At 38.3% G+C, this 13,651-nt stretch overlaps 1 protein-coding gene across 4 annotated transcripts in view; it reads right to left on the bottom strand.

Annotated features, from left to right (window-relative positions):
- Positions 1–3,307: 3,307 nt before the first annotated feature.
- Positions 3,308–13,651, bottom strand: part of RGS13 (regulator of G protein signaling 13) — a 28,045-nt gene continuing 17,701 nt past the window's right edge. For all 4 annotated transcript variants that reach the window (XM_005897389.3, XM_070385523.1, XM_070385522.1 and 1 more), the window contains 2 exons: positions 6,254–6,420; positions 3,308–5,104 (listed from right to left, as the gene is read on the bottom strand). In XM_005897389.3, coding sequence (XP_005897451.1) covers positions 4,919–5,104; positions 6,254–6,420 — 353 coding nt within the window. In that variant the 3' untranslated portion in view covers positions 3,308–4,918. The remainder of the gene's footprint in view (positions 5,105–6,253; positions 6,421–13,651) is intronic.

Here is a 13,651-nt window from a genome sequence, read left to right as displayed (position 1 = left end):
GATATTTTCAAAAGAAATAAATTCAATTCAGTGGATTAGACAAAATTGGACTACTGTTGTAACACCTTCTACAAGCAACTAAAGCCTCATTAATCAACTCTAAACTTTCAAAGAAAAAATTTTCTTTTGCACAGCTAAACCCCAAAGTTAGTAGAAGGAAAGAAATAATAAAAATCAGAGCAGAAATAACTGAAAAAGAAATAAAGGAGATTACAGCAAAAATCAACAAGACTAAAATCTGGCTGTTTGAGAAGATAAATAAAACAGACAAACTATTAGCCCGAATCATCAATAAAAAAAGGGAAAAGAATCAAATCAATAAAATTAGAAATGAAAATGGAGAAATCACAACAGACAACACAGAAATACAAAGGATCATAAGAGACTACTATCAGCAATTATATGCCAATAAAATGGACAACTTGGAAGAAAGGGACAAATTCTTAGAAAAGTATAACCTTCCAAAACTGAACCAGGAAGAAAAGGAAATCTTAACAGACCCATCACAAGCACAGAAATCTAAACTATAATCAAAAATCTTCCAACAAACAGAAGCCCAGGACCAGATAGCTTCACAGGTGAATTCTACCAAAAATTTAAAGAAGAGCTAACACTGTCCTACTCAAACTCTTCGAGAAAATTGAAGAGGAAGGTAAAGTTCCAAACTCATTCTATGAGGCCACCATCACCCTAATACCAAAACCAGATAAAGATGCCCCCCAAAACAGGCCAATATCACTGATGAATATAGATGCAAAAATCCTCAACAAAATTCTAGCAAACAGAGTCCAACAACATGTTAAAAAGATCATACATCATGACCAAGTGGGCTTTATCCCAGGGATACAAGGTTTCTTCAGTATTCACAAATCAATCAATGTGATACACCATATTAACAAATTGAAAGATAAAACCATATGATTGTCTCAATAGATGCAGAGAAGGCCTTTGACAAAATTCAACACCCATTTATGATAAAAGCTCTCCAGAAAGCAGGCATAGAAGGAATGTACCTCAACAAAATAAAAGCCATCTCTGATAAACCCACAGCAAACACCCTCAATGGCAAAAAATTGAAAGCATTTCCTCTAAAATCAGGAACAAGACAAGGGTGCCCACTTTTATGACTACTATTCAACATAGTTTTGGAAGTCCTTGCTGCTTGCTTGCTTGCTGCATCACTTCAGTCATGTCCGACTCTGTGCAACCCCATGGACTGCAGCCTACCAGGCTTCTCCGTCCATGGGATTCTCCAAGCAAGAACACTGGAGTGGGTTGCCATTTCCTTCTCCAATGCATGAAAGTGAAAAGTGAAAGTGAAGTCGCTCAGTCGTGTCTGACTCTTAGTGACCCCATGGACTGCAGCCTACCAGGCTCCTCCATCCATGGGATTTTTCCGGCAAGAGTACTGGTGTGGGGTGCCATTGCCTTCTCCTTGGAAGTCCTAGGCACAGCAATTAGAGAAGAAAAAGAAATAAAAGGAATCCAGATTGGAAAAGAAGAAGTAAAATTCTCACTCTTTGCAGATGACATAATTGTTTACATGGAAAACCCTAAAGACACCACCAGAAAATTACTAGAGCTAATCAGTGAATATAGTAAAGTTGCAGGATATAAAAGTAATGCACAGAAATCCCTTGCATTCCTATACACTAACAATGATAAAACAGAGAAATTAAGGAAACCATCCTATTCACCATTGCAATAAAAAGAATAAAATAGTTAGGAATAAATTTACCTGAAGAAACAAAAGACCTAGATATATAAAACTATAAAGCACTGATGAAAGAAATCAAAGATGAAACAAATAGATGGAGAAATATACTATGTTCATGGATCAGAATAATCAATATAGTGAAATTGAGTATACTACCCAAAACAATCTATAGATCCAATGCAATCCCTATCAAGCTGCCATTGGTATTTTTCATAGAACTAGAACAAATAATTTCCCAATTTGTATGGAAACACAAAAACCTCAAATAGCCAAAGCAATCTTGAGAAAGAAGAATGGAACTGGAGGAATCAACCTGCCTGATTTCAAGTTACAGTCATGAAGCTACAGTCATCAAGACAGTATGGTACTGGCACAAAGACAGACATATTGATCAATGGAACAAAATAGAATGCCCAGAGATAAATCCACCTACCTATGGACACCTTATCTTTGACAAAGGAGGAAAAAATATACAATGGAGAAAAGACAATCTCTTTAACAAGTGGCACTGGGAAAACTGGTCAACCACCTGTAAAAGCTTGAAACTGGAACATTTTGTAGCACCATACACAAAAATAAACTCAAAATGGATTAAAGATCTAAATGTAAGATCAGACCAGAAACTATAAAACTCCTAGAGGAAAACATAGGCAAAACACTCTCTGACATAAATCAGAGCAAGATCCTCTATGACCCACCTCCCAGAATAATGGGAATAAAAGCAAAAATAAACAAATGGGACCTAATTAAACTTAAAAGCTTTTACACAGTGAAGGAAACTATAAGCAAGGTGAAAAGACAGCCTTCAGAACGGGAGAAAATAATAGCAAATGAAGCAACTGACAAAGAATTAATCTCCAAAATATATGAGCAGCTTGTGCAGCTCAATACCAGAAAAATAAATGACTTAATTAAAAAATGGGCCAAAGATCTAAACAGACATTTCTCCAAAGAAGACATACAGATGGCTAACAAACACATGAAATATGCTCAATGTCACTCATTATCAGAGAAATGCAAATCAAAACCACTATGAGGTACCATTTCACGCCAGTCAGAATGGTGCCATCAAAAAGTCTGCAAACAATAAATGCTGGAGAGGGTGCAGAGAAAAGGGAACCCTCTTACACTGTTGGTGGGAATGCAAACTAGTACAGCCACTATGGAGAACAGTGTGGAGATTCCTTAAAAAATTGGAAATAGAAATTCCATATAACACAACAATCCCACTGCTGGGCATACACACTGAGGAAACCAGAATTGAAAGAGACATGTGTACCCCAATGTTCATTGCAGCACTGTTTATAATAGCCAGGACATGGAAGCAACCTAGATGTCCATTGGCAGACAAATGGATAAGAAAGCTGTGATACATATACACAATGGAATATTATTCAACTATAAAAAAGACTGCATTTGAGTCAGTTTTAATGAGGTGGATGAAACTGAAACCTTTTATACAGAGTGAGGTCAGTCAGAAAGAGAAACACCAATACAGTATATTAACACATACATATGGAATTTATAAAGATGGTAATGCCAACCCTATATGCAAGATGGCAAAAGAGGCACGGATGTAAAGAACAGGCTTTTGGACTCTATTGGGAGATGGTGAGGGTGGGAGCATTTGAAAGATAGCATTGAAACATGTATATTACCATATGTGAAATAGATGACCAGTCCAAGTTCAATGCATGAAGCCGGGCACTCAAAGCCGATGCACTGAAACAACCCAGAGAAATGGGATGGAGAGGGAGGTGGGCGGTGGGTTCAGGACAGGGGGACACAAGTTCACCCATGGCTGGTTCATTTGTCAAAGTATGGCAAAAACCACCACAATATTGTAAAGCAATTAACCTACAATGAAAATAAATATATTTTAAAAAATAATAAAAAAAGAAATGAGCCCCTAAATATTGATTCTATGTTATAATAATTCTTTGTTTAATGAGAATGATTCAAGTTAATCCTTACCTTCATGTGATACAGCTTAGGTTTATAGGCATTTTATAATAAATGCTTTTGCAATCAAATTCGAGACCTGAGAAATACTTTTCCTACTAAAGCTAAAAATCTCAATAAAAACTTTCCTACAGTTAATTCTTTGGAAAAATGATATTAAATATTTTAAGGAACTTATTCTCTATCAAAAGTAAAGAATGTTTATCCATTCCTATGGCACATTTATCTTGTGCTATGTGCTGAACAAAGCAAGTCGAACAGACATATGAGTTCTTTCTCTAGAATCTCCTGACAGAGTCTGAGAAGCTTCTATAAGAGGGCAGATAAAACAGTCTTTTAGCTGGAAAAATAACTTGATCATGTCTTTGAAAAAAAATAGCATACTTATAAAGTTTTTAGTTTATATTTGTATTTATTGATTATCAGGATTGTGATGGATTCACATTGTGAGAAAAAAAATCTCAAAATATAGGAACCAAATTTCCTACCCTATAGCAAGATAAGTATAGAAATAAATGAGGAAATTCATACATTTAAATAGCTTAGACTCATTTGGAATTTTTTACATGTGGAAGATATATATGATATAGAAGTAGAGTTATGAACATAATATCAGGAAAATTTAAAAATATCTTTCAAGAACACATCTTTTTATATTGCTCATGATATAATACTATTGATGATACTCTGAGCACCAGGTTTGTCTACTAGTTATTAATAAAGTTACTATAAGCACTCTGTTCAAAGAATACATTCATGCTAGAGACACAACTCATATAGCTACAATTTTTAAAGAACTGAACTATCTGCATTATGACAGCAAAATCTCATTAATTAAAAAATCCACTTAATTGATTTGTATGGTAAAAAGTTTATCATTTAGTTGATTTGTACAATAAAAACCTTATCATTTAGTTTATTTGTACAGTAAAATCCCTTTTTCATATTTATTTGTTATTTATGTTACGTATGTTATTTATGAAGAAAGACCTTCCTTCTCCATATATATTAAGTGAGCTACATAAGTATGCCATAGATTGTGTTATTCATGTTATAAGAGTTCTGTAGTCCGTCCATTTCAGGATCTGTTTCTAGTTGAGAACCAGAAATCAACTTATGGCTTGATTTCTTATATTTCTTTTCTACTCTATTTCTGATTTTGTTTATTTAGTTTTATATGAGAAGAACAAAACCAACACTTTCTGTATACCATCTTCAATTTAAGCTTTTGAGTGGTGGTCAAGAATTGTTGTTGGCTTGAATAGTCTTCAGAAGTTTCTGGTACATTTCTGACTTCAGAAACCTGGGATAGGAATCCCTTTCCATGTGCATGTACACTATTTTTTGAGCCTCTTCAAAACATGTTTGAGTGGGTTCTTGAATATTTTTGATGATAGCTTCTCTTGTTGAACTGTCAATGTTAATCTGCAAAGTAAAATTACATGTGAAGCATAAGTAGGCATAATTGAAGATGAAAATAGAATGGAAAGGTTTAATTTATTTCCTGCTCTACTTTTCAGTGGACTAGGGTAATTTTGTCTGCACTTTCATTGACATCTTAAAAGACTTATATGAGATAAGCTCCTTGCTTTTTTAAAAAATAAACATCCAACTCCACATCCCAGATTAAAAAAAAAAAAAAAAACCACATGTACACACAAAACATTAAGCCCATGACCAAGGAAATCTCAGAAACCACTGCTTACTTAGGCGGATGCAAGTGGTTTGTTAGTGGAGTCTGCAAAGAAGGACGTTTATGAGATGGAGTCCTCTTTTAAAGGAAAGGGAAGTTGGTGCTATTTTAAAGTTTACCTTCCTTAAATGGTCATAGATGTTGATTTAACTGAACATCTCCTGAAATGGGAAGAAAGTGAAGAGAAGTAGAAAAATAGGGGAGGGAAGTGGTTATTTCAATAAACCAAGTATTTTCCAGACAAGAGTTTTGAGGAACAAGTCAATTAATGTCGGACTCTCCTGAGAGACTGGAATCTCATAAACCATCTGTCCTCATCCTCATGATCAGAATTTTCACTCCTGGTTCTCTCTCCACCAGGAGGAGTCTCAGTGTATCTATTTCATTGTAACTCTATTTTCTTTCTGCAGTTGTAAGTGATGGGCAGTAGTAACAGTGTGACCCCTCTGCTGGTTTTAAACTAAGCAGAGCAGGAGCCCTGGTGGGGTGGGCCAGACTCTGCCCACTCTGCCTGCCCTACTAGGGAAGTTGCCACTATGGTATGTGTATCTGTAGGTCCTTGTAGCGCAGTCAACTCTTCTTACAAGGACTTCTTTTTATACTTTCCTGAGAATTAAGATAATTTAATGAGGAGAGGCTTTGGAGCCAGACAGGCCTGATTTTGCCTCTTAACTGCTGTGTGATACTGGAGAAGGTATTAATAAATTAACTTTGCAGATTCTTAGGTTTCTTATCTGTAAACTGAGGTTAACAATACCAACTTCATAGCATTATAGGAGGTACTGGGTATAGACTGCTGGCACATATGTGTGGTTGACAGACACTAATGCTTTCCTGGGAGGTGTTGATTTCCAGTTTCCGGCATAGTCAGGTGTGGTTACCTCTCTAGGGGACTGTGGCTGGATGTAAACCTTATAAAGCTTCTTTGCTCTGGAAGTTCTGCTCCACTGTGAGGCAGTTTTCTTATAGGTTTCACATGCCATCCAGAATTTAATATTCTCATCACTGTGCTCTGTTTTTAAGTATGCTGCGTAGACCACCGGGCCATCTAGAAGCAGAGGAGAAATTAGTTTATTTTCATGGGTCAAAATCATAAAAAAAATCTGAACAATATGTAGTACAATTTAAAACTAATGCCTGAATCAGAGACCCCAAATTATTTAACAATATATTATATATTATATAATGATACACACACACATTCCACATCTCACTTAGTTCTATGCATCGGAAGGGTGTTTTGACAACACCAGTCAGTGGTGGGGTCATTCCTTCATCCCTTTATTCTGTGTAACTCAGGGCAAGATGCCTACTAATGTGGCTGGGATAGGTCACAGGGACCCAGAAACAGGACTTAAATGGGATCAGTGGACAGAGCTCTGATCATGAAACTGAGATGAAAAATGTAAAACCTTGAGACAAACTAGAGGATAAGAGCAAGGTTTAAAGCTAAACAGGCTGGTTAAGATTGAAAAGAAAATATCCAGTCCAAGTAGAAATGATAAAGTGATCAGGCTCTACAGCCTGGGATGTGTCTCATATGCAATTAAAGCAGGAGAACATGGATAATGAAAAATTGAACTTCATGTTCTTGGTTTAGGGTTCACACCAGAAATGAAGGACTAGGTAATGACTGGGATTCAGATAGGGTGTTGGAAACTGTCCCAGAATCTAGAACAGCACAGTGAGGGTGTGCAGAACAACCATTAAGTGACACTTGATGCCAGAGATGGCCGTCCTGTGTTCTGGTCTTTTCTGAAGTGGGAAGATAAGGGCAGACATGTGGGAGGAACGTTCTCCATTAAGCCACTATTCTGTGGGTGCTCGTGTTTGAAGAAGAGAGTTAAGTGAGCTTTCACAAATCTAGCACTTTAGTAAGAATCTTTGAGGAGATCAAGTATTGTGAAGATTAAAGATGAACACTCTGAGGAAAACATAAAACTTCTTTTGGTGGCTAGGAAGTCTCTTGGCACATCTGAGAAACTGGATTGCTAAATGTAGATAATGGGGTAATTTTCCATTGATAGAAGAAGGCTATCAATGAAGAAGAAACATAGGCTTTTGATGAACAATAACTTAGAATCATTAACTGTTGCAAGAAATAATAGTAATCAGAGGGAGTGGCTATGGTGAGTAAAATCATATTTTCCTAAATCTTCACATGAGACAGTGGATCTAATGAGTTTCCTAGCATAGAAACCAGGCTCCTTGACTCCTGGATTCTACTGCTTGTTAGCACATATACAAAAATGAAGATGACAATTAAGGTATTTTGTGTTCATGAGAAAAACTCAAATGGAGACAGATTTTAATAATGCTTTCTGAGGAAGCTTTAGAGTTCAGGAAAGTTGGTGATCTGCAAGAAATGTGCTACCCTAGGAAGACACAAAATTAGAGCTTAGTTCATTATTATTATGGAAGCAAGTGTAGCCTTCAGAACATTGGGTGGAAGATGGTTCAAAAGAAGCATGTTTGAATTGAGAGGACAGATGAGATGGGGGTAGGGCATATATGAAAATGTAACACAGGAAAGGATATGGGATTCAATATTTCTACCCAGTGGGGAATATACCTTAAACTTAAAACAAGAACGTTATTTTCACAGCAGTTTAAGATGTATCTAACCTCATCACAGGCACAGAAAACTGGGGTCAGAGAATACAGATGTAGCAATTGGCATTCCTGTTAGAGAAAGAGCTGAATGGGCAGGCACATCATGAAACAAAACAAATCAAAATAGAAAACCATTTCTGGCCTAACAAGTAAAGCTGGAAGCCAATAATTTGCAGTATGCATTGAAAGAACTGGAATTCTATTTAAGAAAATAAAAAGCAATTTTTTATACTTTGTACATGGAGAAATTTTGACTGAGTGCTTCATTAGGAACAGAAAACAGGATCCTAAAATAAACGAGTTGTGGAATAGGGGAAAAATGAGCTGCCAGATGAAATCTACAGACCCTGGAATGAGACTTAGCCACCAGGCTGGTTGCATGGGTTGAGTGGATGGAATGGGGTAGGGGGATAATTTGGAAACCAGTATGAGATTCCATGTTATAGTATTCTGAATTTGTGTTTGTCTTTATGTTTAGTTTCATTTTGTAGTGAAGAGTTTATTCTAGAACTTGCCTGCATCTGTGTCTTCCTTAACTTCCCTCCTGATTGAGCAGAGGAAGGGTCTTTTGGGGCCAGCCAAGTAGTTCAATCTAATCTAAACTAGTAGTTTACTCTAATCACATGGACCACAGCCTTGTCTAACTCAATGAAACTAAGCCATGCCCGTGGGGCAACCCAAGGCGGGCGGGTCATGGTGGAGAGATCTGACAGAATGTGGTCCACTGGAGAAGGAAATGGCAAACCACTTCAGTATTCTTGCCTTGAGAAGCCCATGAATAGTATGAAAAGGCAAAATGATAGGCTACTGCAAGAGGAACTCCCCAGGTTGGTAGGTGCCCAATATGCTACTGGAGATCAGTGGAGAAATAATTCCAGAAAGAATGAAGGGATGGAGCCAAAGCAAAAACAACACCCAGTTGTGGATGTGACTGGTAATAGAATCAAGGTCCGATGCTGTAAAGAGCAATATTGCATAGGAACCTGGAATGTCAGGTCCATGAATCAAGGCAAATTGGAAGTGGTCAAACAAGAGATGGCAAGAGTGAACGTCGACATTCTAGGAATCAGCAAACTAAAATGGACTGGAATGAGTGAATTTAACTCACATGACCATTATATCTACTACTGCAGGCAAGAATCCCTCAGAAGAAATGGAGCAGCCATCATGGTCAACAAAAGAGTCTGAAATGCAGTACTTGGATGCAATCTCAAAAATAACAGAATGATCTCTGTTTGCTTCCAAGGCAAACCATCCAATATCACAGTAATCTAAGTCTATGCCCCAACCAGTAACGCTGAAGAAGCTGGAGTTGAACGGTTCTATGAAGACTTACAAGACCTTTTAGAACTAACACCCAAAAAAGATGTCCTTTTCATTATAGGGGACTGGAATACAAAAGTAGGAAGTCAAGAAACACCTGGAGTAACAGGCAAATTTGGCCTTGGAATACGGAATGAAGCAGGGCAAAGACTAATAAAGTTTTGCCAAGAAAATGCACTGGTCATAATAAACACCCTCTTCCAACAACACAAGAGAAGACTCTATACATGGACATCACCAAATGGTCAACACCGAAATCAGATTGATTATATTCTTTGCAGCCAAAGATGGAGAAGCTCTATACAGTCAACAAAAACAAGACCAGGAACGGACTGTGGCTCAGATCATGAACTCCTTATTACCAAACTCAGACTCAAATTGAAGAAAGTAGAGAAAACCACTAGACCATTCAGGTATGACCTAAATCAAATCCCTTATGATTATACAGTGGAAGTGAGAAATAGATTTAAGGGCCATGATCTGATAGATAGAGTGCCTGATGAACTATGGAATGAGGTTCATGACATCGTACAGGAGACAGGGATCAAGACCATCCCCATGGAAAAGAAATGCAAAAAAGCAAAATGGCTGTCTGGGGAGGCCTTACAAATAGCTGTGAAAAGAAGAGAAGCAAAAAGCAAAGGAGAAAAGGAAAGATATAAGCATCTGAATGCAGAGTTCCAAAGAATAGCAAGAAGAGATAAGAAAGCCTTCCTCAGCAATCAATGCAAAGAAATAGAGGAAAACAACAGAATGGGAAAGACTAGAGATCTCTCCAAGAAAATTAGAGATACCAAGGGAACATTTCATGCAAAGATGGGCTCCCTAAAGGATATAAATGGTATGGATCTAACAGAAGCAGAAGATATCAAGAAGAGGTGGCAAGAATACACAGAAGAACTGTACAAAACAGATCTTCATGACCCAGATAATCACGATGGTGTGATCACTGACCTAGAGCCAGACATCCTGAAATGTGAAGTCAAGTGGACCTTAGAAAGCATCACTACAAACAAAGCTAGTGGAGGTGATGGAATTCCAGTTGAGCTATTTCAAATCCTGAGAGATGATGCTGTGAAAGTGCTGCATTCAATATGCCAGCAAATTTGGAAAACTCAGCAGTGGCCACAGAACTGGAAAAGGTCAGTTTTCATTCCAATCCCAAAGAAAGGCAATGCCAAAGAATGCTCAAACTACTGCACAATTGCACTCATCTCACATGCTAGTAAAATAATGCTCAAAATCCTCCAAGCCAGGCTTCAGCAATACGTGAACTGGGAACTTCCTGATGTTCCAGCTGGTTTTAGAAAAGGCAGAGGAACCAGAAATTAAATTGCCAACATCTGCTGGATCATGGAAAAAGCAAGAGAGTTCCAGAAAAGCATCTATTTCTGCTTTATTGACTATGCCAAAGCCTTTGACTGTGTGGATCACAATAAACTGTGGAAAATTCTGAAAGAGATGGGAATACCAGACCACCTGACCTGCCTCTTGAGAAATCTGTATGCAGGTCAGGAAGCAACAGTTAGAACTGGACATGGAACAACAGACTGGTTCCAAATAGGAAAAGGAGTACGTCAAGGCTGTATATTGTCACCCTGCTTATTTAACTTATGCAGAGTACATCATGAGAAACGCTGGGCTGGAAGAAACACAAGCTGGATCAAGATTGCTGGGAGAAATCTCAATAACCTCAGATATGCAGATGATACTACCCTCATGGCAGAAAGTGAAGAGGAACTCAAAAGCCTCTTGATGAAAGTGAAAGTGGAGAGTGAAAAAGTTGGCTTAAAGCTCAACATTTAGAAAACAAAGATCATGGCATCCGGTCCCATCACTTCATGGGAAATAGATGGGGAAACAGTGGAAACAGTGTCAGACTTTATTTTTCTGGGCTCCAAAATCACTGCAGATGGTGACTGCAGCCATGAAATTAAAAGACACTTACTCCTTGGAAGGAAAGTTATGACCAACCTAGATAGCATATTCGAAAGCAGAGACATTACTTTGCCAACAAAGGTCCATCTAGTCAAGGCTATGGTTTTTCCAGTGGTCATGTATGGATGTGAGAGTTGGACTGTGAAGAAAGCTGAGCGCCGAAGAATTGATGCTTTTGAAGTGTGGTGTTGGAGAAGACTCTTGAGAGTCCCTTGGACTGTAAGGAGATCCAACCAGTCCATTCTAAATGAGATCGGCCCTGGGTGTTCTTTGGAAGGAATGATGCTAAAGCTGAAACTCCAGTCCTTTGGCCACCTCATGCAAAGAGTTGACTCATTGGAAAAGACTCTGATGCTGGGAGGGATTGGGGGCAGGAGGAGAAGGGGATGACAGAGGATGAGATGGCTGGATGGCATCACTGACTCGATGGACGTGAGTCTGAATGAACTCTGGGAGTGGTGATGGACAGGGAGGCCTGGCGCGCTGCGATTCTTTGGGTCGCAAAGAGTCAGACACGACTGAGTGACTGAACTGAACTGAACTGAAGTAGTTCAACAGTTTTCAATATTCCCTAGTCCTCTGCTGATGAAGCCATCTCTGTGTTGCCACATGTAATTTTATATAGATATCTAATGTAGTAGAAGGTGATAGTTCTCAACTATCCCTGCCCTTCTTGTAGGAGAATTGTGCTTTCACGTCCCCTTTGTACCAGCCCTATTCACTGAACTTGTGTCAGCGATGCACAGAGCCATGTGCAGGTCAAACAGAAGGCTCGAGGCTCATCAGGCAGTTCCACCATTGCTCCTCTCCCCACTGTGAGCAGGACACATTCTGGGAGAGCTGCTCCTTTAGTCTGAAGGCCAGACCTGCACCAGAGCTACAGTTGACCCCAGTCATTGTGTAGTGTGAACAAGAAAGACATCTTTCTTGTAATAAATTAGGGGGTTTTCGTACCATGTGTTACTGTATCATAACCTAGTGAAAGCTGACTGGGACCACCTGAACTTGTCTGAGATTTCTGATATGATTGATGTGTAGAACAAGTGCTCACATGATGGGTATGTTTTATAGGATTTTGTCTTTCATATGATAATTTTTTATGTTAGGCAAGTTAAGCAGCCTACAATGCATTTGTACAAAAGAGTCCCAGGAATCCAAGCTATTATTAAAGTCAGAACTGAGATGCTCACTTTAGCATTTCTGTTGACTCTACAACAGGAGGATTACAAGGTGGGAAAGCTTTTTCCAAATCAGGTGATGCAGCTCAGTGTGGCTTGTTCTGGTCCATTCTGAGCGCTCTGCTGCAGAGACCTCGATTCTGCTTGAGCAGACTAATAGGGATAAACAGCAGAACTGCTCATTAAACTGAGAAGATGAAAGAACTACGCTTATGTCACACATAGTGTACACTGTTTTCCTTGAAGAATGAGAGTGGTGTCTTTGGTGCTCCCTAGTGTGTTCTTCATAAATTAGTCACCAAAATTAGTATTTCCACGATGCACAAGGTGACACATGCTGGTATCTTGATGTAAGAAACTAACATGACATTGCTCTTGTCTGGGTCAGAATGGTGGCCCATCTATCCCAGGACCATTTTCTGCAAGGCGGCAAGGCTCATGGCATGCATTAAATCCTGAGTGAGCTGTGCAGCTGTCTGCCATCGGAAATGTTTCTAAAGCAATATTGAATCCATTTTATTTTTAATAGAAACCACCAGGGAAAATGAGCTCCATAATTCTACCAGCCTCTGCATGAAGTTTTAAAATAAGTATGTTTTATTAAAATTCTCTGATTTGACTTCTATGACATTAATCGTTTCTGGTTTTTCTCCTAACTTCTTTTAGCTGTATTATTGTACAGCAAAAGAACTTAAAGTACTATTAAGTGTTTTTTAAATACAGAATTTAACAACTTGATATACTTCCTTTTGCTTTCAGTCTTTTGCTCATGTTTAACTTTCTATCTAAACAGTATTCATTCATTTTCACAGACACACTCTCAAATTACCTTATTGACATTATACAGTGACAGCAATTTTGTATCACTCTTGCAAACACTTTCTCTTTACTCCTTTTTTTTTCTCCTGTTTACTCTTAAAATTAAAAGACCCTTGCTCCTTAGAAAAAAAGCTATGACCAACCTAGACAACATATTAAAAAGCAGAGGCATTACTTTGCTAACAAAGGTCCATGTAGTCAAAGCTATTGTTTTTGCAGGAGTCATGTATGGATATGAGAGTTGGACCATAAAGAAGGCTGAGTGCTGAAGAAATGATGCTTTTGAACTGTGGTGTTGCAGAAGACTCTTGAGAGTCCCTTGGACTGCAGGGAGGTCAAACCAGTCAATCCTAAAGGAAATCAGTCCTGAATATTCATTGGAAGGACTGATGCTGAAGCTGAAACTCC

The sequence above is a fragment of the Bos mutus genome, chromosome 16, assembly GCF_027580195.1.
Source record: "Bos mutus isolate GX-2022 chromosome 16, NWIPB_WYAK_1.1, whole genome shotgun sequence".
Taxonomy (NCBI): domain Eukaryota; kingdom Metazoa; phylum Chordata; class Mammalia; order Artiodactyla; family Bovidae; genus Bos; species Bos mutus.
This window is presented reverse-complemented; position numbering and strand designations above follow the sequence as displayed.